The sequence below is a fragment of the Saccopteryx leptura genome, chromosome 1 (assembly GCF_036850995.1).
Source record: "Saccopteryx leptura isolate mSacLep1 chromosome 1, mSacLep1_pri_phased_curated, whole genome shotgun sequence".
In the NCBI taxonomy this organism is placed as follows: Eukaryota; Metazoa; Chordata; class Mammalia; order Chiroptera; family Emballonuridae; genus Saccopteryx; species Saccopteryx leptura.
In genome coordinates this window covers 391,724,462-391,748,915 of record NC_089503.1, presented here as the reverse complement: position 1 = coordinate 391,748,915, position 24,454 = coordinate 391,724,462, and the positions used below count along the sequence as shown (strand labels likewise).

At 52.8% G+C, this 24,454-nt stretch overlaps 2 protein-coding genes and 2 long non-coding RNA genes across 4 annotated transcripts in view; 1 reads left to right on the top strand and 3 right to left on the bottom strand.

Moving 5' to 3' along the window:
* Positions 1 to 1,833: 1,833 nt before the first annotated feature.
* On the bottom strand, positions 1,834 to 5,299 carry LOC136387850 (patr class I histocompatibility antigen, B-2 alpha chain-like). Its single transcript, XM_066359955.1, has 8 exons — positions 5,084 to 5,299; positions 4,634 to 4,918; positions 4,169 to 4,444; positions 3,294 to 3,569; positions 3,062 to 3,175; positions 2,599 to 2,631; positions 2,415 to 2,462; positions 1,834 to 2,264 (listed from the first exon to the last, which is right to left on the bottom strand). The coding sequence occupies exons 1-8, from the start codon at positions 5,145 to 5,147 to the stop codon at positions 2,260 to 2,262; spliced, it is 1,101 nt and encodes a 366-aa protein (XP_066216052.1). The 5' UTR covers positions 5,148 to 5,299; the 3' UTR covers positions 1,834 to 2,259.
* The window catches only part of LOC136387859 (uncharacterized), a 75,003-nt gene continuing 52,382 nt past the window's right edge, over positions 1,834 to 24,454 (bottom strand). The window contains exon 2 of the long non-coding RNA XR_010748172.1: positions 1,834 to 1,888. This is a non-coding gene — a long non-coding RNA (uncharacterized lncRNA). The remainder of the gene's footprint in view (positions 1,889 to 24,454) is intronic.
* The window catches only part of LOC136387849 (patr class I histocompatibility antigen, A-126 alpha chain-like), a 34,525-nt gene continuing 11,904 nt past the window's right edge, over positions 1,834 to 24,454 (bottom strand). The window contains exon 8 of the mRNA XM_066359954.1: positions 1,834 to 2,264. Coding sequence (XP_066216051.1) covers positions 2,260 to 2,264 — 5 coding nt within the window. The 3' untranslated portion in view covers positions 1,834 to 2,259. The remainder of the gene's footprint in view (positions 2,265 to 24,454) is intronic.
* LOC136387861 (uncharacterized) lies at positions 4,543 to 19,153 on the top strand. Its single transcript, XR_010748174.1, has 2 exons — positions 4,543 to 4,682; positions 18,501 to 19,153. It is a non-coding gene; the product is annotated as an uncharacterized lncRNA (long non-coding RNA).

Here is a 24,454-nt window from a genome sequence, read left to right as displayed (position 1 = left end):
ACCCAGGTTCAAAACCCCGAGGTCACCCCTTTGAACCTGGGCTCATCCTGCTTGAGCGTGGGATCACAGACCCATGGTCACTGTGTTGAGCCCAAAGGTCAGTGACTTGAAGCCTAAGGTCCCCAGCTTGAGCTAGGTGTCACAGCTCAGCTAGAGCCCCTCCCTCCTGGTCAAGGCACATGTGAGAAAGTAATCAATAAATAACTAAGGTGCCGCAACTATGAGTTGATACTTCTCATCTCTCTCCCTTCCTGTCTGTCCCTGTCTCTCTCACTAAAACACAGTAAAATAAAATAAAAACTAAAGGGGACGTCAGACCATGTCCCTCTCCTGCTGCAAAGCACGGCTCCCACCTCAGAGCACAGCCGTGTCCTCTAACGTCCTCAGGCCCACGGGGTGTGGCCGGGCCTCTGTGGATTCCCACGCAGGCCTCCATTAGCACTGGAGGTTCCTGCCTGGACAGAACTCCTCCACACGTCCTCGTGGACAATTCCTCATGTCCTTCACATCTTTCCTCAAGGCCACCTTCCCAGTGAGACCACACTGACCCCCCAGATCACACAGCCATCTTCCTGTCCCCACAGCCCACACTCGGGGTCGCCTTCCCCACTGCGTTTTCCCAGGACACCCCCCCTTCTGACACAGACACCTCCGTTTACTGCGCTCATACACACCTGTCTCTCCCCACACGACACAGGCTCCCAAGGCCAGCAGTGTTCCTGACCTGACTTCAGTGATGTCCCCACGTGAACAACAGTGCCACACGTCTGCACACACCCAGTCGTGGTTCCTGAGTGGTCCGTGTGGGGCAGCTCCCTGTGCTAGAGACGTGTCTCTATTGATGGGGCCTCAGACCACAGCTGTCCTGTGGCGGCTGCAGCACAAGGTGCCCTCACACTGACCCCAATGCACCTGCACTTTCCCAGGCTGCTCCCCCTAAATCTACAGTGGACCCCGCTCTGCACGTCCCAGAGTCTGCACTGAGCCAGCCCTGGAGCGCAGGGCAGGGGAGGGCGGGCGGGCAGAGAGAATTCCAGCAGGGACTTCTCTAAGCTGAGGAATTCCTCCTCTCTGCTGATCCGAGAACCTGTTTTATTTCTGTAGAGAGGAGAGACAGTGAGAGAGAAGGGGGGGAGGAGCTGGAAGCATCAACTCCCATATGTGCCTTGACCAGGCAAGCCCAGGGTTTCGAACCGGCGACCTCAGCATTTCCAGGTTGATGCTTTATCCACTGCGCCACCACAGGTCAGGCTGTTATGAGAGGTTTGGAAAAGATGGAAAGAACCATCAGCCACAAAAGGAGGAAAGAGCAGGATGCATCTGAAAATTCTCTCGACACCACAGACCCTGTGTGCAGGGACCCCCTTAGCTCTGTGGGACAATGATAGACAAGTCATCACCTGCTGCTGTCAGAGACACCCAGCTGAGAATGAGACTGGAATGCCTAATAAGAACAAAAACAGTCATATTGCTCCACAGAAACAAAGAAACAACAAATAAAGACCCAGGAGACGGGGCTGATAGGTGGACCCAGGCCTGAGCCTCAGCTAACCGACTGTATGATGCTATCGGAGCCCACAGACCTGGAGGGGTCCTTTATTAGGACAGTTTACAAGGCCTGGGTGACACTTGAGTCCCTGTGATCACAGGTCCTGGTGGGACATGGTTCTACTGAAGAGATAAGGACAAAGGAGCAGAGAGGTGACCCAGCTGAGGAGTGACCACGTCAAAGCCCCCGGTGCACTGAGCACCAACTGGGCACAGGCCTGACCACGCTCGGTCCTCACAGCCTCTCCTGTCCCTGCAACAGACTCAGCACAGCAGACACACGGGTTCTGGAAAATTCTCAGTGCTCCCATTTATTTCCTCTCAAACTTTAAGGTCCTCTCTTTTCATTAACCCAGCAACCCCCACAGCAAGAACCGATAATACAAATTCACACCCAGAGTTTTATTTCAATAAAGGAGTAAGAAGCTGCAGCTCAGTGCTCCACGAAGTACAGACAGGGATGGGGAGGCCCAGCCCCCCTCTGCTGGACAGGGAAGTGTGGGGAGGGGACCTGGGGGCAGGGATGGGCTAGCCTCCCACCTCCTCACAATATGCTGATAGGAATGCAGACACGTTCAGATGTCCTTTGCAGAGAGAGAAGTGAGAGGTTCCTGAAGTCACAAACAGGACTGGTGTGTGTGTGTGTGTGTGTGTGTGTGTGTGTGTGTGTGAAGCATCTTCCGTCACTCAGTCCCCAACAAGGCAGCTGTCTCACGCTGTAGAAGAAAATAATCACAAACAAATTCAGGTCAGTGGCTGTAACTGGTGACATTCTTAATAGCTCACCATGTGCTCAAAATGTCCCAGAGAATCCCCATCACTCAGTCCTGTCCCCTCTGTCCCAACCCCTCCCATCAGGGTCTCACCTTTAGAAGCCGTGAGAGACACATCAGAGCCCTGGGCACTGTCACTGTCTGGGGTAGAACACAAAAGGAGATGGTCAGAGCCCCCAGGACAGGAGACTAAAGGAGGAACTATGGGGAGTGGGGTTCCCCATGGTTCCTGTCTGCACTGTCACAGGGTCTCAGGGGTCACCCCCTCCATACTCACTGGCAGCCTGAGCGTAGCTCCCTCCTTTCCCACCTGCAGGAAGAAAACATCCTGTGAGAGACCAGGGAGGAGGCAGGGCCATGAGGTCCTAAAGGAACCCCTAGTCCTGGACCCCAGAGAAGTTTCCAGAACTGTGAGTACAACCCAGGGCAGGATCAGGAAACCTGAGGAAAGTACATGTGTGGGGATTGGACCAACCATCCTTCTGAAGGTCTGTCCTCAGCAGGACTCTCCCCTCTGACCTGTGACTATGGGGGACCAGGTCCCCATCACTGACTCATCAAGGTAAAACTCTGTCCCTCATGTTTACACCTGCCTCACTAAAGAGTAGTGTTAGCAAACAGCCCCAGACTGGGCAAGCACACGTGTGGGGACAGTACATCCCATTAATGAAGTGGACACACTTCTTCCTGGGCTTGGAACCCCCTGTGGGACAAGAAACTCAGATCCCACCCTTCCCTACCTGAGCGCCTCCTCCTCCACATCACAGCTCCCACCACAGCTCCAGTGACCACAGCTCCAAGGAGGACCAGGACAGCAACGGTGACCACAGTGGGGATGGTGGCCTGAGGAGGCTCTGGGAAGGGAAGGGAAGGTGAGAGCCCTGACCCCCGGCCACAGCCCTGACCCTGCTGAAGTCCTCCAGAGGCCCCTGCTCCCTGAGAAGAGGCTCTGTGCCCACGTCCCCTCCTCACCCCATCTCAGGGTCAGGGGCTCGGGCAGCCCCTCGTGCTGCACATGGCACGTGTAGCTCTGCTCCTCTCCAGGGGGCACTGCCACAGCCGCCCACTTCTGGAAGCTCCCGTCCCCCGCAGGCCTGGTCTCCACAAACTCCATGTCCTGGGTCAGGTCCTGCCCGTCATGTTGCCAGGTCAGGGTGATCTCCGCAGGGTAGAAGCCCAGGGCCCAGCACCTCAGGGTGACCTCACGGTCAGAGATGGGGTGGTGGGTCACGTGTGTCTTTGGGGGGTCTGAGGAGAAAGGTGAGAAATTCAGAAACTTTTCATCCCTCATGGGTCACTCCAGCAGCACTCCTGTGACCATCCTGAGAGTGGACAGGACAGCTGGGGTGGGGGAGGGAGCACAAAACCCAGACACCAGCCTGGACAGAGGCACCTGGGATGATCTCTTAGTCTCTGGAAAGTTCTAGAGTCACAGGGACACAGCCCAGGGTAGGAGGCAGGTCTCTGAGGGGAGAAGAGGGATTTCTGGTCCAGACATGGGTGGAGGCCAAATGAACCAGAAAAGCCGGGGTCAGACCTCAGACACACTGGGTGGGGACAGAGAACAAGGCCTGAGGGAGAAAGTCCCCGTGGGGTCCCGGGGCCACTGCCAGGGGCAAGGGGAACCGCTGATGGGTTATTTCAGGGTTGGTCTCCCCTCCATCCCGGAGAGACTGCACCTAATTGTCCCTGAGAGAAGGGGGAGGCGCTGTCTGTTCTCGGATCTGAAAACCCAGGGGACTCAATGTCCCGACCCAAAGGTGGGTGTTCTGAGCCCGGTCCATTTCCTGTCTCTGTGTAGGAGCCGCAGCCCGAGGGGAGAGGAGGGAGCCCCGCGGCCCTGGTACCTGCGCGCTGCAGCGTCTCCTTCCCCTTTTCCAGGTAAAGGCGGAGGTACCGAATGCACTCCCCCTCCAGGTAGATCCTCATGTACTCCGCGGCACCGGCCTCCTCCCACTTGCGCCGGGAGATCTGAGCCGCCGCGTCGGCCGCGGTCCAGGAGCGCAGGTCCTCGTTCAGGGCGATGTAGTCGGTACCGTCGTAGGCGAACTGCATGTACCCGCGGAGGAGGCGCCCGTCCCGGTCCATTTCACAGCCGTACATGGTCTGGTAGGTGTGAGACCCTGACCCCGCCCCGACCGCGGGGATTAAACCAAAACCGAAAACGAAACCGGGTCAAAGTCCCCGCGGGCTCCTCCCGGGTGGGGTGAGAGGTCCCGCGGTCTCGGGTGGAGCTCGGACCCAGACACTCGGGCGACCCCGGCCCGTCCGTGGGGATGAGGTCGTGACCGGGACCCGCCCGCGTGGCTCACCGTCCTCGCTCTGGTTGTAGTAGCCGCGCAGGTTGTTCAGGCTCACTCGGTAAGTCTGTGCGTTGTTCTTGCAGATCTGCGTCTGCTCGTCCCAATACTGCGGGTTCTCCTGCTCCACCCACGGCTGCTCCATCCACGGCGCCCGCGGCTCCTCCCTCGGGCTCGCGGCGTCGCTGTCGAACCGCGTGAACTCCGTGTCGTCCACGTAGCCGACATCGAAGAAGCGGGGCTCCCCGCGGCCGGGCCGGGACACGGCGGTGTAGAAATATCTCAGGGAGTGGGGACCTGGGGACGGAGAGGGGTGAGACCCGGCGACTCTTCCCGGCTCGGGTCCGGGAGACGGAAAAGTGGCCGGGACAGAGCAGGGGTCAGGACGGGGCGGTGGACACGAGCCCCCCGGGTCCCCTCGCTCCTCCCCGCAGAGGCCGTTCCCTCCCGACCCGCACTCACCCGCCCAGGTCGGGGTCAGGACCAGGGTCCCCGAGAGCAGCAGGAGGAGCATTGGGGACCCCATGACCTGTATCCTCACGGTCTGGGGAGACTCTGACTCGGGCGGGTCCGCAGAGACCTAGTAACCAGGGACGGCGGTGACGCTGATTGGCTTCTCTACAAAAGGGACACCCAATGGGAGTGACATCAGGGGACTCATCATGAGTATCCAGGAAGGAGGACCTGACACAGGTTGTCAGAGCAGAAGTGAAACCTGGGGTGATGGGGACTCCCCAACTCCCCGCCCAGACTCCGTCCTCGAGCCAGGCCTGGGGACCCGGGACTGCGTCCTGACCCCTCCTCCTGCGCGGAGAGCTCTTTGTCACCCTGTCTCCCTGAGTCCTGGCCCAGGGGCTGTGAGGACACCAGGGAGAGACCCCTAGGCTGGGCCCCGCCCCTTCCTCCTCTTCTCTTCCCAGAACCCCTTCCCCTGAAATGGACTCCCTGCCTCCCACCCCTTATCTGTCCCCCTGGATTCTTTTTTTTTTAATTTTTATTAACTTTAATGGGGTGACATCAATAAATCAGGGTACACATATTCAAAGAAAACATGTCCAGGTTATCTCATCATTCAATTATGTTGCATACCCATCACCCAAAGTCAGATTGTCCTCCGCCACCTTCTATCTAGTTTTCTCTGTGCCCCTCCCCCTCCCCTTTCCCCTCTCCCTCCCTCCTCCTGCCCCCCCCCCCTAACCGTCATACCCTTGTCCATGTCTCTTAGTCTTGTTTTTATGTCCCACCAATGTAAGGAATCCTGCAGATCTTGTTTTTCTCTGATTTACTTATCCCACTCCATATAATGTCATCAAGATTCCACCATTTTGTTGTAAGTGATCTGCTGTCATCATTTCTTATGGCTGAATAGTACACCATGGCGTATATGTGCCCCATCTTCTCCATCCAGTCTTCTATTTTTTTTTTTACAGTGATTTAAAGCCTTTAAGCAAATTCTTGGCCAATACATCAAGAATCCATAAAAGAGTAGTGTCCTTAACATGCTCACCAAGTCCAAGTTGGCCCCATCACCATGCCAAGTCCCTGCGAATGCAACCCAACCCCAGTTCAGTCTGTTAGGATCTGTCACAGGGAGCAGGAGTCCAGGAAAAGTCCACATCCAGGAAAAGTCCGCATGGCACTGGAATTGTTGTCACAATTCTATACTTTGCAGCTCATGTCCAAGTCCCAATGACCACTGCTTCTAGCTGGTAATGATTCAGGTAGACTGGAAAAGCCATCTGCAGCATGTGTGGAGATGGAGCTTCTGTTCTCCTCTGCCTGAAGAGATGAGACCAAGTTGCTTTTCCCGGGAGCTCTGTGACTGTGGCATGGTAAAGAGAACCTTGGGATACACTAAGCTGGGTGGCAAAGGTAGATTCATGATAGAAGTTGGCAAAAGGGAGAAAGAGAGCTCTAAATTAGGAGTAGGTGCCAGGCTGAAATATGAGTGGGGCATTGAGGTAGGAGGAATAAAGGAAACACTATATATTAAACAAAGCAGCAGAAAATAGGACTATCAGCACCCACAACAGAGATCTTCGAGGGAAGAATAAAAAACCTGAATATTCAGGCAAGACATAGTTAAGTGGCCCTTGTGCAAATGAGATCAGTGTACCTGCTTCTTGGAAGAAATACCCTAGGCTCATCCACAGTGTTGTAGATGGGGCTGACAGCCCTGGGCACCTTCAGCCTTCAGTGGCAAGCCCCAGCTTTCTGGGCAAAGTTAGGTCATAGGTGGCTGGAGCAGGGCTGGAAGAGACTGAACCCTCCCTTAGCGGAGCGAGGGGGAAGCCTACCTTCCAGTGTGTCCCTTCTTTCTCACAGCAAAGGCATGTAAGTCTGGCAGGCTTTAGCTCAATGACCTTCCTTTTTACTATTGAAGCAGGACCCAGATGGCATCCTATGAGACCCCTTTGGGGTGTTGGAGCCTTTAAGGGCGTATCCTAAAAGCTGGTAGTTCCCCTGATCTCTATTGGGCTTTTTCTGCCTCTTGGTATCTTAAAAGCCATGCTCAGAAGATCTCGCTGAGGGGTTTGAGGATCCCCCTGGACTCTTCTAGAAGAAAACTCACCCCAGAGACTTTGATGTCAGAGAGTGAGCTCGCCCTGGGATTGGAGGTGGAGGGACAGGGTTTCTCTTAACCCTGGAGGAGCTGTGTCTGAAAACACGGGATGGAGATTCTCAGAGACCAGTCTCCCTGTTGTCTGTGAACCCCAGTGGGGAGCACAGTCTTGGGAACCCTGAACATCAGGAAGCTGTTCTGTAAAGAAGTGATTTTGTCCCCTTGTACAGAAATGTGTCTAACCAGTACTGCAGTCAGACTCACAGAGCTCCTGAATTCTACTTCCCACACAGTGTGTCTGTGACTCGGGATTGTTACATTGTGAAATGATCTTCATTCAGTAGCCCTGAGTTTGTCTGTGAGTCCCCCACGTCCTCAGTACAGAGAAGCCCAGGGAAGCCGTGTGTCACTGTGCATTTCAACAGGAGCATGTATGTCCTTGAAGTTACAAGTGCTCAATGCGGTCATCCAAATGATGGAGAGAGAGAAGGAAGGTTGGCTGGAGGCGTCCCAGACCCAGGGCAGAGTAAGGAAAGTTCAGAGAGGGTGTCAGGGAGCCTGGAGCCTAAGTCAGCCTTCAGAGGGGCAATGGTCCTGCCTCAGTTTCTCTGCTGTTCTCAATATTTGATGAGAAGGAGCCTGTGAGAAGTGAGGTCCCAGAGCAAATGGGGCAGCAGATCTGAGAGCACAGCAGCGGGGCCATCGGTCAGTTATGCTCCCTCAGGCTGAGGTCTGGGTGTGCATTCTCACGCTGCCACGTGACCTAGTGGAGGAAAAATGACAAGAGAGGAAAAGGGGAGAACTGCTGGACCAGCACCTTTACGTAGATGAGAAGGGATGAGGCCTCGAGCACCAGCAGAGGGACGGCTCTGACTGGGAGTGTGGACAGCTCACCTGTGGTGACGTCTCCAAGTAGACGGTGTTGGAAATCTGTAACAATCATATTCTAATGTGTTCAGTTTTCTCAGTGAAGCAGGAAACAAGGTCACTGGCAGTAATGAGATGGGAAAGGAGGGTGGATGTTTGAGCAGAGGATGGGGGAGACTGAGGGAGCCGTGCAGGGACAGGATGATTGTGGGCAGCAGTGTGGACCCTCCTGTGGTCTGGGTCATGATGTTAATGTGACGGCATCCACGTGTCTGTGTTGTCTCCAGCCTCCTGTAGCTGCACGGGGCAGGTGCAGGGAGGGCAGAGGTAGAATTCCCCTGCTTTGTAGTTTATCCAAACAAGGGTGACAAGGCAAGGGAGATCAAGGGAGGGATTGAAATGCTGTCTCATGGAATTGAAGATGAGTGAGGAGGGAGGAGAGGACACTGAGGGGTGAGGGACGGTGACTAGATGGTAGGATAATAACCTGGGATCCCTGTGAGCTCTAAGGATTGTGGGAGGTGATGTAGCACAGGGTGGTCTCGGGCCTGGGAAACAGGCACATTTGTGATGAATGGTTTGCTGACATTACATTAAAACCTGTGATAAAATAATTGCACCAGTGTTTCCAGAGCTTAGGCCGCCCTGCGGGGTGAGTAGGGAGATGGAGGGCAGAGCGTGGGAAGCATGGCGTGGAGACTGTGGGAGGGCTGGGTTATTGGCAATGACAAGTCTAGGGGATGACAAGGGAGGGGGGCCCAGGAAGAGCAGAGCAGAAGGTCATGGAGGAGAGGAGCTCAGGGAAGTGAGGAGCCAGGGACTGAGCATCCTCTGCTGTATGTGTTCTGTCCCTGCTGTAAAGTGACCACAAACCGAGTGGCTTTAAACAGCAGCCCTTTATTACTCATGGTTGTGTAGGTTACACATCGGCATGTCCTCACTGGACTAGGAATAAGGGTCAGCAGGTCCCTGGCCCTCACCGGGGCTCTGGAAGAATCCACTGCCAAGCTCACTCACTGTGTTGTGTGAATTCAGATTCTTGCAGATGTGGGACTGAGTCCTGTTTCCTTGCTGGCTGTCAGCTGGAGCCACCCTGAGCTGGCAGAGGATGTCTTCAGTCCTGGAACGTGGCCCCCACAGCACACACAATCCTTCCCCCACGTGGGACCTCTCTGCCTCCCCTCACCCTCATCTCTCCTGCTGCATCTCTGACTCCAGCCAGAGAAACCTCTCTGCTTTTAGTTTTATGTGACGTGATTGTCCAGCCAGGTGATCCAGGATGGTCTCCCTGTCCTAAGGTCCTTAACCTTCATTACATCACCAAGTCCCTTTCCCATGTAAGGAAACCTGTCCACAGGCTGCAAGGATTCGGGTTGGACATCTTTGGGGACCACTGTTCATCCTTCCACATGTGATTATGTTGAAATCACCGAGGCCAAGGAGGTGGCACTCTGGGGAGGGTGACAGTGAGCCAGGAGCTAAAAGAAATGAGGCGATGGTCTGTGGGTCCCCAGGGATTACCTACAATGAGGGGAGTGAGGGCTTTGATCTGATGATGGATTAGGGGATGTTAGGGAGGAGAGTGGGGAAAAGTCAAAGCAGTTGAGGAGAAGGACCCCACCCACCTCCAGGTCCAGGGCACAAGTTTGTGGGAGGGGAGACACCCCCATGGCAGGACTTCAGAGGGAGCCGTGTCCTCAGGGAGACCCAGGTCCCTGTCAGAGCTGCAGGTGCAGGAACACCCTGGGAGGACTGTGTGGATTTGGCTGATCCTGGGCTGAGACCTCCGGGGGACACAGTGGGAAGGTTTCAGGAGCTGGGGAGGGGGTGTGAGGGGAGACAGAGTAGGGGTGCATGGAGCCTGTGGAGATGAGCATGCAGGATGTTTGGGGGACCAGGGGTGACTGAGATAGACAGGGGAAAGGAGAGAAGGAGGTTCATCCTGGTGGATTCAGGGCAGATGGTGGTGAGTGTGAGAGAGAGGTGGGAGGGGCAGGGGTCTGGGGTTCTCACTTGGGCTCTGCTGATGAGGATGGGGAGGTTTGGGGTGGTTGTGCCTTGTTTCCAGTGTGTGGACCCTTTCTTGACCCCCTGAAGTGTTGCAGGAGAGAAGGGGTCTTAGAGGATGTGCCTGAGTTCACTCTTTTCCCAGAAGTAGAGGACTGTGCCCACACTAGGTCTAAGTGTGTCACCTGCCCCGTGTGACATGGGCTGGGCTGCAGTCACTGGAAGCCCGACTGGTCCAGTACAGTCAAGAGTCACTCTGATGGGGCTGCCGCTGGTGCAGGCTCTCAGCTGGGGGCTCCCTGGGGCTGTTCACCTGGTGGCCTCAGGCACCTCCTCCTGGTTCTCTGCTGGGCGTGGCTGCTCCCAGCCGGGCACCTGGTTCCGGAAGGGGAGTTCCAAGTGCAAAGTCAGAAACCATGTCAAGCATCTGCTCTGACCAAATGGTAATGGATAAAGCAGTGGTACATACATACAGTGGAGTGTTACTAGGCCATAAAAAAGAAGAAACCTTAACATTTGCAGCAATGCAGATGGATCTTTAGGCAACTAATCGTCTTTCTTTTCCTGCTTTTAAGATTCTTTGTAAAATTGGAAAGTCACATGCAAAAGAATGAAACTTGACTACAGTTTGACCCCTGCACAAAAATTCATTCAAAATGGATCAAAGACCTAAATAGAAGATCTGAAACAATAAATTACATAGAAGAAAACATAGGTACTAGACTATGGACCTGGGCCTTAGAGACCAATTTATGAATTTGACCCCAGAAGCAAGGGAAGTAAGAGGGACAATAAATGAGTGAGACTATATCAACGAAAAAGCTTCGCACAGCAAGAGAAACCAACAAAACAGAAATACAGCCAAACAAATGGGAGATGACATTTACAAACAACAGGTCCGATAAGGGCCTATTATCTAAAATATATAAAGAACTCATACAGCTCTACAAACAGGCAAGCACTCTAATGAAAACATGGGGAGAGGACCTGAACAGACACTTCTCCCAAGAAGACACACAAACAGCAAACAGATATATGAAAAGATGCTCATCTTCACTAGCTCTGAGAGAAATGCAAATCAAACTGCAATGAGATACCGCCTCACACCTGTTAGATTAGCTATTATCAACAAGACAGGTAATAAGTGTTGGAGAGGCTGTGGAGAAGAAGGAACCCTCATTTACTGCTGGTGGGAATGTAGAGTAGTACAGCCAGTATGGAAGAAAGGATGGTGGTTCCTCAAAAAATTAAGAATAGGACTACCATATGACCAGCAATCCCTCTACTGGGTATCTACCCCCCAAAAGTCAAAGACATTGGTATGTGGAGAGACACCCCCCCCCATGTTCATCGCAGCATCATTCCCAGTGGCCAAGACATGGAAACCAATCAATTGCCCTTCAATAAAGGGCTGGATAAAGAAGATGTGGTCCATATATACACTGGAACACCACTCAGCCACAAGAAATGGTGACCTATTGCCATTTACAACCACACGGATGGACCCTGAGAACGTTATACTGAGTGAAATAAATCAGTCAAAAAAGCTAAGGACTATATAATTTCACACATAGTGGGATATAAAACAGAGACTCATGGGCATAGATAAAAGTGAAGTGCTTACGGGAGGGGACAAGGGGGTGGAGGTGGAAAAAGGGAAGAAAATAAAGAGGGACAAATATACGGTGACAGAAAATGATTTGAGTCTGAGTGATGGGTAGACAACGTAATCATTTCAAATACTATAGAAATGTCTGCCTGAAACCTATGTACTTTTCTTGATTGATGACACTTTGTCAAATTTAATTTTTTGAATAAAAAATTAAAAAAGAATATTGGAGTATTACCTAATTGTGACAGATTCTTTCTTCAAGTCTAGATTCCACTGTTGGCCTCTAGGTGGCGACAGATCCTAGTTAATATTCCAGTTTTAAACCAGTTTAAACTCAGGTTCTCTGCAACAGGGGCATTCTGGCCTTTCATCCGAAACCTTAGACCACTTCTCACGAGAATTAAAAGCACCCACACTTGTAATTCTCCACAGTTGTCAATGAGAAAGGAGAGGAAGGAAGGGATAGATCGTTACCGGCCCTGTTTCCAGATGACCCGTCCACCCTCGGGGCAGCTGCAGTCCCGGCTCAGGGTGGACGTCCGTGTGCACACACAGCTCCACACCTGTGCTCTGATGACCCACGTGGGGAGGAATTCTAGGCCGAGGGGGAAATCAGGGTGACCCCCTTCTTCTTATCAAACCGAAATTAATCAATTGATTGGTTCTGGTTTATAAACAGAGGTGAAATGTTCAAGACTTCAATATAACAATCCAAATAGTTTTAAAAGTAAATCCCTTTTCATTATGACTCAAGACAGGATCAGTTAACTAGCACTGGTTTCTCAGTCCTCTGCTGACCAGGTTTTTTCTTTATTTCTTTCTTCTCAAATCCCAAACACTGAACCTCTCACCTTAGACCACGCCCATAATGAGAGACCAGTTCACAAAGTCCTTGGATGTGAAATTGCTTGGGCACAAAGTGGACTGCCCTCTGTCTTTTTACCAGGAGGACTGACAGTCACTGCAGCGAATGACAATTTCTCTTTCTCATTTGGGGCACAGAGATTGGCTGCTTCTATTCTCAACTAGAAATATCGCAGAATAGAAAGCAGAGCGGTTTCTCAAGGCAGTGAGCCAATCCCTAAATTTCACACAATAGAATACTTTCTTTTTGTGTGTGTGACAGAGACAGAGAGACAAACAGGAAGAGAGATGAGGAAGGAGAGAGATGAGAAGCATCAATTCTTCGTTGCGACACCTTAGTTGTTCACTGATCGCTTTCTCGTATGTGCCTTGACTGGGGGCTTCAGCTGACAGAATGACCCCTTGCTCAAGCCAGTGACTTTGAGCTTCAAGCCAGCCAGCTACCTTTGCGCTCCAGCCTGCGACCAGGGAGTCGTGTCTATGATCCCAGGCTCACGCTGGCGACCTCAGGGTTTCCAGTCTGGGTCCTCTGTGTCCCAGTCGAAGCTCTGTCCACTGCGCCACCGCCTCGTCAGGTAGGAAAATGCTTTTATCTGCGAGTGACCAGCAAGGACACAGGAGGCGGGCTCAGATCCGTCTCCCCGCCCCGGGTGGGGGCGGCTTGAAGGGGCAGCAGTCAGGGGTCCCAGGTGTTACTCCTGAGTGCTGACTCACTGTGCAGCTGGTGAGGGTGTAGGCACTGTTCACACTTGTTCTGGGTCCTGTTAGACACAGGACAGAACCCGTGTGAGCTGGTTCTGTGTTACTGACAGGAAGGAGAAACTGAGTCACTGAACGTGATGAAAACAGCAGCAGACACCACGATGAGGTCTCCGCTGAGCTGCTCACGAGGCACCGGGCACCGGGCACTGTTCTACCTGCTTCTCACGCACTCGCTGATTCAGGTTTGCAGGTCGGGACTCTGTCCCCACGGCCCAGAGGGGGACACAGAGGTGAGGAGAGCTGAGGACACAGAGGGAAGGAGTCTGTCCCGGGTCACATGAGGAGAGCTGAGCACACAGAGGGGAGGAGTCTGTCCCGGGTCACACAGCCTGAGAAGAGCAGAGCCTGGGTTTGAACCCGGGCTGCAGAGGCTGCAGGCTCAGCCACACGCAGAGCTCATCATCTGCAGCCAGTCGTCCCTTCCTCACAGTCCTCACGGCCTTGACCTCCCTCTGTTCTCGTAGTGACGTCTACAACCTCCAGCACCAGGTCCACATGTGTCATCATAGAGGGCGTCCCACCTTCCGTGTGACCTCACGGGCGGGCATCTGATTTCTCCAGGGATGTATTGGCTAGGCCTTGCATCAACCTTTTTATAAAAACCGCCCACTTTTGCAGTGCTGGTCAACCTGGTCCCTACCGCCCATAGTGGGCATTTCAGCTTTCAAGGTGGGCGGTAGCGGAGCAACCAAATGGCGCGGCGCCGTGATTGGCCCACCATGAAAGCTGGAACGCCCACTAATGGGCGGTAGGGACCAGGTTGACCAGCACTGCAAAAGTGGGCGGTTTTTATAAAAAGATTGACCATCAAGGGGAGGGTTGTGGTTTATAATCTTGACCAGGTGGTGAGTTCATCAGGTTTTGTTAATGCATTTACTGAGTTACATTCAGTTGACATTAACATGAATTTGGTTTTGGTCATATTACAGTTCTCTGGACACTGAGCCAGCATTGCGTGCCTAGGCGCTGTGGCGCTGTGTGTGTCTCAGCTGTTCTTAGTGAGGGGACCCGCTGTGGATGCGCCGGAGGGGGCGGAGCGGGAGGCCCTGGCCTGCGCCCTCACTTCCTGCAGCGAGCCCCACTGACCTTGTCCCCACCAGAGCCAGTGCTGTGGCTGGACGGGCTCTCGTGGCTCTTATTAGGATGGCACGATGCTTCTGGGTCACCCAGGGCTTTCTGAAGGGGGCGCTTCCTGGGGGAGCAGCCTGGTCTTTCCCTGGCTGTGGAGCTGATGTGTGAGCTCTGGAGGAGTGTTGAATAGACATCTCCGCAATCAGAAGCTTCAGTCAGGCCCTCAGAGGACAATCAACAGCTGCCCGTCAGGCTCTACACTGCGCTGGGACAGCTCCTATTCCCTGAAGAGAATTCTTTTCCTAATAAGATGTTGGACCCTGTGACAGGGATGAAATTACCCCGTTACATCTCCCCTGCACTATTCTCGTCTGTCTCTGGATATGAAGACGCAGCAGCCCCATGAGGTGAGTGGGGAGCTTGTGTGGGTGTCTGAGCTCCAGACCGGCACTCACAGGGGGAGGGGTCTGTTTCTGAGATGTGGGGTCTCACCCGCTGTGAGGTTACCAGGACAGGCCTTTGGGAAGGTGATCTCTGCTTCCCAATTCAATGCCTTCCATGTTCATTACCTTATTCTAGTTTTCTATTTCTTCCTGTGGTTTTGGCCTTTACATCTTTCTAGAAATTCATCTATCTTATCTAAAATGTCAAACTTATTGGCATAGAGTTGATCATAACAAGTTTTCATTTAAAAATGCTTGTGTCATATATGTGATCACTTCTCCTGTTGTTTCTGAATTCCCTGTTTTCCTTAACAGTCCTGCCAGAGGTCTGTTAAGCTCTTTGAATTTGCAAACAAAGTTTGGTTTTGTTTATCTTTCTTACCTTTCCTGTTTCTCTGACATCTGCCCGGTCTCTATTATTTGCACGTTACTTTGCTTTGCTGTTACTTTGCTTTTCTAGTCTCTACAGGAGATGCTCAGCTCATGTATATTCAGACTTCCTTTTCCTAAGGGGCTTGTTCACATGCGGTGTGTCCATCACTGCCCTGCTTTGAATGGACAGGTGTCACTGAGAACTAGTCTTCCACCATTTATAATGTATCCATTCCCATGGGGACTTCATGGCAGGCTTCATGTGCATGGAATTGATTCATTTACCCTTTTAAATGTATTTATAATTTAATAACATTATGCCAGAGAGCAAAGTCTATGTGATACTGATTAACTGGAAGATGCTAAGACTTCCTTTGTGGCCACTAAATATGTATTAGATTTTCAAGAATCTCCCATGTGTGCCTTGCAGTGGAGACACAGAGAATAGAGCATTGAACTGGGATGCTGAGGCCTCAGGTGTGAAACCCTGAGGTCACTGACCTGAGTGCCGGGTTATCGAAATGACCTCCTGGTTGCTGGCTTGAGCCCAAACGTCACTGGCTTGACTGCAGTTTCCCTCCTTCATCAAGTTCATCTGAGGAGCCTCAATAAACAACTAAAGTGCCATAACTACAACCGAATCCTTCTCATCTCTGTCCCTTCCTGTCTGTCTCCAAAATAATGTTTCATGTGTGCTTGAAAATTGTGTATGTATCATACCCTCTGTGTTTGTAGAAATCTCTGTGTGACTGACTATCTGAGCCTTCAGTCGTGTCATTTAGACCGTCTGTATCTTTGCTTATTTTCTCCTTGATTCACCTCTTTGTTTTTGAGGATGTGTTAGAATTTTCAGCTAAAATGATAGAGTTTTAAAATTTTTCCATTGATTTACGAGAGAGAGAGTGAAAGAGAACTATACACTCATTGCTCCAGTTAGCTGCTGTGTTAGCTGTGCACTCATTGATTGCTTCTCTTTTTAAATTTTTTTATTGATTTTTAGGGAGAGGAGAGAGAGAGAAGGGGGGAGAAGTGAGTATAGGTGCTTCTCCTATGTGCCTGGACCAGGCAAGCCCAGGGCCTTGAACCGGTGACCTCAGAGTTCCAGGTCAGGGCTCTGTCCACTGCGCCAGCACTGGTCAGGCCGTGGGTTGCTTTTTGAACACACCCTGACTGGAAATGAACCCGTGACCTGGGCGCGTGGGGACGATGCTTAACCACTGAGCAGCCCGGCCAGGGCCCAGCACTGCTGATCTCGGTCTCACTGGATAAAAGGCTGAGAAGGAGAGGTGTGTGAGAGACTTAGAAGAAGCAGAGAGGCAGAGAGTTAGAATAAATATTTATCACATTCAGCCAAGGAGCGGACCTTCCTGGAAGGAGGAAGTGGACAGTAGTGTTAGATGTGCACACGCTGTGGACTGAGACGAGTGCCCTGGTCCCTGTGCTCAGTGGCTGTGGGAGCCCCTTAAAGAGCAGCTTCTCACAGTGCCCACCCCCTCCGTCCATGTCCTCACCTCACTGCGGGGGCCCTGTCTCTGCAGTGTCAGAGCCTGTGGGCAGTGGAGAGCTGGGGAGAGAGAAACTCCGTCTCCTTAGGGCGCCCGGACCCCACACTGCTCCTCCCAGCGGCCAGCAGCATCTGCTGGGGGGACCCCGTCTCCCTCGGGGTCTGTGGGGGGGACAGGGAAGGACGGTGGACAGGGACAGAGGGCCCGTGCTACACGGGGAGTCCTACCCCCACCGCTTGTCCTTCTGCAGGTGACAGGCTCTGTGACAGAGGAGGACGCAGGGGAGACTCCAGGGGCAGGTCCACTTTAAAGCTCACGTCCCTTTGAGTCTCTGTGCTCACCACCAGGGACGGATGTCCCCAGAGACCTCTCCCAGTCCCTGCTTGTCTGTGATCTCACACTTAGCAACCTGCAAATGCCTCACGCGTGGAACGTACTCAATAAAGGCTGAAATGTGAAGTGTGGTCCCCTGCTGGTCTCTAAGGCCCGGTCCCCTCTGGGACTCCTCCCTGCATAGCGTCCTGCCCGAGAACTCCAGAGACCAGTAAATACCTGTGTGTGTCAGAGTGAGAGGTTACTGTAGCATCCACCGGGTATGAGAACAAACGTCGGAGACTTTCAGGAGTTAAGATGTTACTTTATTGGCCAGTTTAACCTGCGCAGGGGCGAACTCCCAAGATGTCTGGAGACACCATGCCCACAAGGAGCTGCAAACGGAAGCCACACCTGGAGCTTACAGCCAGGCCCTTATATATCCTAACTGAGCAAGCATAGCACAGAAGCAGATGTGGCAGTTTAGCTATTGGCTAGGGAAGTCACACGCAGCATAGCAACAGGGGCCGGTTTTAGCTTAGTGGCGAATTTCAAACCTAAACTTCTGATAAGGATCTCTGACCTTCTTTGTTCCCAGCCTCACAGGAGCCATATCAGCACTCCCTGTTCCTTCAATAGTTATACTCTTTGGCAGCCCCAGTACTCCCTGAATCTAACAATGAGAAGCTTCAATCATCAGTTTTTTGTTGCAACACCTTAGTTGTTCATTGATTGCTTTCTTATACGTGCTTTGACCGCGGTTCCCTCAGCAGACCGAGTAACCTCTTGCTCGAGCCAGTGGCCTTGAGTCCAAGCTGGTGAGCCTTTCCTCAAACCAGATGAGCCCGTGCTCAAGCTGGTGACCCTGGGGTCTCGAACCTGGGTCCTCGGCATCCCAGTCTGACGCTCTATCCACTGCGCCACCACCCGGCCAGGCCTTAATTCTAACTTAGAGCTCTCTTTCTCCTTTTTGCCAACTTCTCTTACGAATTTACCTCTGCCACCCAGCATAGTGTATCCCAAGGTTCTCCTCACCACCCCACGGCTGTAAAGCTCCAGAGAAAGGCCCCCTGGGTTCACCTCTCCAGTTTAAAAAGAACGGAAGCTCCATCTCCACACATGCTGCAGATGGCTTTTCCAGTCTACCTGAATCGTTACCAGCTAGAAGCAGTGGTCATTGGGACTTGGATGTGAGCTGCAAAGTACAGAAATGTGACAATTCCAGTTCCATGTGGACTTTTCCTGGACTCCTGCTCCTTGTGACAGCTCTCAATGGACTGAACTGGGGTTGGGTTGCATTTTTAGGGATGTGGAATGATGATGTGTCAGCATGGACTTGGTGAACATGTTAAGGACATTCAAAACAGCAAAGACTCTTATAGAGCCTGTTATATTGGCTAAGAATTTGCTTAAAGGCTTTAATTCCTGTAATGTATTAGAATGTTTGGGTATCTGTTAGCATTGGCTATATTAATTTTGTGTTTATTCTGTATTTTTTCAGTCTGCCTCCAAATTAGAATCTGGGAAACTAGGAAATCAGATGAGTGAAAACCACAGCACACAAATTAAAAATAAAAGAGGATATGGCCTGACCTGTGGTGGCACAGTGGATCAAGCATCGACCTGGAACACTGAGGTCACCAGTTTGAAATCCTGGACTTGCCTGGTCAAGGCACACACACAAGCAATCAATGAACCACTCAAGTAATGCAATCACGAGTTGATACTTCTCATTCCTCCCCCTTCTCTCTTTCTCCTCTCTCTGTAAAATCAATAAATAGAATCTATAAAAATAAAAAAGGATATGTAATAGACTGCAAGCGGCAAAAAGCCATTGTAGATTCGAGGCTTAGCAAAAGGCTAAGTTCTCCCCCTCCCCCTCCATATTGGCTGTGATGCTGAGTATTTGCACCCACTTCACTTGCTTCCTTAAGTTGCTGGAAGCAATTTACATGCCCTTCTTCTGACTCTTTGTTTGTTCAGATGTTGGTTGATTTCACTTATGCATGGTGGGGGGATTCCTATTTATGCCTTGGGAGAGTTCCTGTTTTAGCCTCAGGTGTGTAACTTTGTATCAAGGACTTCCTTGATTTGCATATGGCTATGTAATAAAGCAAACTGGGTCTATGGGACACTCGGATATTGCCATCAGCATTGAAGAGTCCTCCCAGTCCCACCCTTTTTTCTTAATGAGTCTGTTTTCTTAATTCTGCACTGTTCTCTCTCAACAGCCAGAATTATGAGCCTGCTGGTCTGCCCCCCCCCCCCCAGGGGCACTGAAGGACTGTCACAATCCCTGTGGGGAGAGGTTAATCCAGAAAACCCTCTGGACACTCATCTGTTTTATATTCCAAGTCTCTCAGCAGCTTCCCTGGGAAGGACAAAGGGCAGCATGACCCTCAAGCCGGCAAATTTAGAGGCTCCATCCCTGGGTCCCTGGAAGCAGAGTGAGAACCACCAGGCGGCCCTCTGAGGGCCAAGGCAGGAGAGCAGGACAGGAAGGGGAGGCACCTCGCTCAGTGATAGCCCGTCCCCTGGCCCCCACCCCCGGGCTTTCCCCGGCCCTCACCCTGAAATTCTCTCCAGCCTTCGGCCGCCACGCGCCAGGGTGTGCCCGGTTCCTGGGACTCTCCCCTGTCTGCCCCCCCCCTTCCAGCCTCTCCGGGGCCGGGGCTCCCCCAGCCGGACTCCCTCGGTGCCTCCGCAGCCCTGGGCTCCTCCACCATCAGACTCTCACTCCCAGCCTGTCCCCCGCCCTGCCAGGCCCCTCAGACCCTGTTTTCACAACACCCCCCACTCTATTTTCACTTCTGCCTTTCCCTCCTCCCCTGTCTTGCCCCCTCCCACCTTCACAGGTCCTGCCGCCTCCTTCTCCTCGAGTCCTTTCTGCCCCATCCTAACGCTGTCCCACCCCTGCCCTCTGAGGAGTCCCTGGGCTGCCCCGGGCCTCCTTCCACTCCCTGACTCAGGATTTTCCTTGTGAAGCCCCCGTGACGGAGAGAAGAGGGGGCCAGGGGAGAGGAGACCCCTGGTTCGGGTGCTGTGCACTTGCCGAGAGACCTTGAGCAAGTTACTTTTTCTCTCGTCCCGTTGCCCCCCCCCCCCGGCCCCGCCCCCCAGCCAGGTGTGACCCCCATCGGCCCACAGCGCCTTCCAGCCTGGATACACTTCTTGCTGCTTCGGAGCCGGGCTTATCGGAGCTCCCACAGGGTTGAAGCCTCCCCCGTGACTCACAGCGTCCCCGTCTCTCTGCACCAGAAACGAGGACCCCATCCCTCCACGGGCCGACGCCTCCCCACCCCGCTGCTGTGTTAGGGGCGGGGATATCGCACCTTGACGCGCTGTACTTCTTGTTGTGTGGCTTTTGGGGTAAGTGAGGTGAAGGGGAAAATACTTTAATAACTGTGAAGCAATTTAGACCAATCTGCTTTTATTTACGTCAGTATGAGAGTGAACCCTACATAGCATGAGACCCTCCCCTAAGAGGGGCACAGGTGAGAGGGGTTGGGGAGCTGGACAGGTCAGTCATTGGGCACATCGTAGGGGATAGCCTGTCTTGAGGATGTCCCTGTCGCTAGTCAACCAGTCCTAAGGAGGGAGAAGACAGAGACAGGAAATCAGTGAAGAAAATAGAGTCTAGTTGTGGTGTGCTGGGGAGAAATCTGATGGGCAGTGATGGGGTAGGAAGGGGTGCCACGTTAGACAGAGTGGCCAGGGAAGTCCTCGTTGGAAAGGTAAGTTTATTCCTTGAGAAGAAACCAGCTCTGTAAAAACCCAGGGGAGGGGCCTTGGGCTAGCACAGGAAAAGGCCAGAGGGGGGCTTGTTTTAAAAACATGTTTCTGGCGTGTAGTGATTAAAGTGGAGAGTGGTGTGAAATAAGGGGGTGGGGAGTGAACCTTGAACTTTCCAGTAAAGCGTTCTGATTTTATTTCAAGTGGACGTGGAGCTGTTGGAGGGTGTTATCCAGCAGTGTGTTCTAATCACTGGTAATAGTTTTAAAAACACCATCTGACCCGGGTTCGATTCCCGGCCAGGGCACACAGGAGAAGCGCCCATTTGCTTCTCCACCCCTCCGCCGCGCTTTCCTCTCTGTCTCTCTCTTCCCCTCCCGCAGCTGAGGCTCCATTGGAGCAAAGATGGCCCGGGCGCTGGGGATGGCTCTGTGGCCTCTGCCCCAGGCGCTAGAGTGGCTCTGGTCGCAACATGGCGAAGCCCAGGATGGGCAGAGCATCGCCCCCTGGTGGGCGTGCCGGGTGGATCCTGGTCGGGCGCATGCGGGAGTCTGTCTGACTGTCTCTCCCTGTTTCCAGCTTCAGAAAAAATGAAAAAAAAAAACAAACAAAACAAAACAAAAAAAAAAACACCACCATCTGGCTGCTTTTTGGGAAACAGACAGGTGGAGAGGGGAGGAGGGGAGGAGGGAGCCCAGAGAGAAGCGGATGCAGTCATGTTTGTGGCGGGGACTCCAGCTGAAGCTCTGGGATGGAAAGCAGGGTCAGTTTGCTGTCTCTGGCTTTTTCCTTGGAATACTCTTAGTCAGGACCCTCCGTTGTTCATGGTCATTAGTCACTGTTCTCTCCAGTCTGCACGGGGAACGCTCTGCCCCCTGCAGGATGGCAGAGGAGGGCATCACTTCACTTCCTCTCCCACCGGAGGCCAGTGCTCCTGTGGTCTTCTGCTCTGGAGCTACTTGAGTTTCTGCAGCTTTAGAGGTGATTGGATGGGCTTTCAAGAGGCTGAGAGAGGGTTGGCCTGTGGGGGCGCAGTGGATAAGGCATCAACCTGGAGGCTGAGGTTGCCGGTTTGAAACCCTGGGCTTGCAGGGTCAAGGCACATGTGACAACCAGCAAGCAAGCAGTGAACAACTAACTGAAGCAACTGTGACTTGACACTTCTTGTGCCACCTCCCCCCCCCAATCAATCAATTAAAAAACGCTTTGAAATAAGAGTCTTGGAGAGAGGCTTCCGGCAGACTAGGTAGGACCAGTCTCAGTTGTAGTAACTGCCGGAAGCAGTCTAACTCAGTGAGTTGGCCTGAGGACAGGAGCTTCTGCCGTTTTCAGCATCCTCTGGGGAAAAGGGTCTTATCTGCTTACTGGGATGGTGCTGCGAAGTGTGACCACCACCACATGCCACTCAGGCACTTACTGACTTGATACTGTGCTGAGACCGACCCCCAGGGACTCAGGGTTGGAAGTATGTAGTTTTGTTTAGAGTTTGTGTGTGTGTGTGTATGTGTGTGTGTGTGTGTGTGTGTGTGTGTGAGAGAGAGAGAGAGAGAGAGAGAGAGAGAGAGAGAGAGAGAGAAGGAGGAGAGGAGGGCAGAGGATGGAAACACACCAGTCCGTGCTGAAACCTGAGTGTGTACTTGGACAAGGCTGAGGAGGAGCAGCTTCCTGTCGGGCGGGAAGGACAGAGGAGGCAGCAGGAGGAGGAGATGTGAGGTGGGTCAGCGCGGAGTCTGGGAGCTGTGAGAGTGGCAGGACAGCAGAGGGTGACACAGGACTGGCCTGTCGCTGTTGGACCCTAACCTGGACACGACGAGGAGCCACTGGCTGTCTTACAGCAGGAGAGACAGATGAGCTTGCACGTTGGAAGGACACTCCAGCAGCAGCAGGAAGGCAGTGCAGACTGACCAGGCGGGGACTGGGCAGGGATCCAGGAGCAGACGGGGGTGGAGTCTCAGGGATGGGGGTGTGTGCTGAGCTGTCTCACTAGCCCTGTGCACCTCGGGAGCCCACTCTGCACCCCAGACTCCCCCCTGGAAATAGGGGTGCTGGTATCTATTTATTGGGTTAAATTATGTTATGCATGCAAAGCTGTTAACACAACGCCTGTCCTATGATAAGTGATCAGCAAAGGCTTGCCGTTGTCATTATTATAAGGACACTTGTGATTATTCAAGTAGCAGCAAAGTGCCCGGTGTAGGAGCATGGAACAGAAGGTGAGAAGTGATACGTGTCAGACCTTTCTAACCTCTGAGCAGCACGAACGTTCATGGACGTCCTCGGGCCTCCTGACCGTCCAGAGAGCGACCGGTTTATTGTAAAAATGTGTCAGGCAACATTGAAAAAGGCAAATGTATGTTCTTGTTTCCCTAAATTGGTTATCAAACGAACATAATTTTAGGTTAATAGAACTGGAACTAATTATTAATTTCATTAAAAAAAACCCCACTCACCACTGAAAGGGCTAAAGGGGAGTCAGAAGAGGCTGGTGGTAGATTAGAACTGGGGGCAGGTGAGGGACAGGCAGGAGCTGAGAGCAATTCTTAAGTTTATAGCTGGACAGTGGTTGGAGGGTGATGCCATTAACCACGTTGGGGAACACTGAGGGGGGGCAGCACTTCCTAATGGTATCGGTTCTCTGAAGTTTGCAAAAGTCGTTTTTTCGTGAGTCTCACAGCATCGACTGAGGATGTTAAGTTCCATGGGGCATAATGTGATCACCGTGTTCACCACTGTCTCTAGCACCTAGCACAGGGGTTGACATGTGGTTAGTGCTCAGTAAGTATTTATTAAATGAATGAAAACAAAAAAAGACACAGAAGCTTATCTGAGAATTCTCCCATCCTCCTCTTAGTCACGTGGGCACTGGGTTTCTCAATCCAGAACTTCTTCCGTGGATCCCTGAGACGATGACAGACACAGCTTCCCTGTCCCCATGTTTCTCTCAACCCCCACAGCAAGCTAGAAGAGGGAGGGAAAAGGGTGATTATGCCCCGTAACACAGGGCCACGGAGCTGGGACCCCACAGGGGACTTGTTCCAGTGGACAGCAAGTCCTGGTTCAAGGATGTGTTCTCACTTACCGGGCGGGGGAACTGTGGGCTGTGGGCACCTTTCCCGGGGGGAACTGTGGGCTGTGGGCACCATTCCCAGGGGGAACTGTGATTTGTGGGCACCTTTTCCAGGGGAACTGAGGGCTGTGGGCACCTTTCACTGCCTTCATTCAAATGGACGTGGTCAGGGAACGGGGAGGACATGGGGTGGGGGGTGAGGCAGACTCCAGAGAGGACGCTCTCACCTGTTCAGGAAGTCTCTGCCGTCCTGGAGGGAGAAAGCACAGGGTCAGTGTGAGTCAGACCTCACGCCCTGCAGCAACACCGCTCTAGAGAGGGGACGCAGCCCCTTCCTTACGCAGCGGTGTCCTCGTGGATAAAACAGCAGCCACAGAGCAAACAGGGCCGGTGGGGACAGAGAGGGCAGGGCCAGCGGGTCTGAGGGGATGGCCCGTGGGCTCAGGTGTGCAGGACAGTGTGCAGGCCAGGGAGAGGACGGGCAGGTGGAGAGCCCTCGGCAAAGGCGGCAGGCCAGGTGGCAGTGGGCGGAAGGGCGTGGGTGTCATTTACACGGTGTTCCGGTGTTCCGTATACAGCAGTAACCACCCACGGGTTTCAGGTGGGGGTGCCACATGCCTCTGCTTCCCTGTGGCTGTGACGAAGCATCTTCCCGT

What these genes read in the sequence shown, in the direction of transcription:
- LOC136387850 (XM_066359955.1), bottom strand. Translation starts at nt 5,147, where the DNA reads ATGGGGTCCCCAATGCTCCTCCTGCTGCTCTCGGGGACCCTGGTCCTG. An exon ending in CCTGACCCCGACCTGGGCGG is followed by an intron (nt 4,919 to 5,083) that starts GTGAGTGCGGGT and finishes CTCCGTCCCCAG; the next exon opens with GTCCCCACTCCCTGAGATAT. An exon ending in GTGGAGGAGGAGGCGCTCAG is followed by an intron (nt 2,632 to 3,061) that starts GTAGGGAAGGGT and finishes TTCTTCCTGCAG; the next exon opens with GTGGGAAAGGAGGGAGCTAC.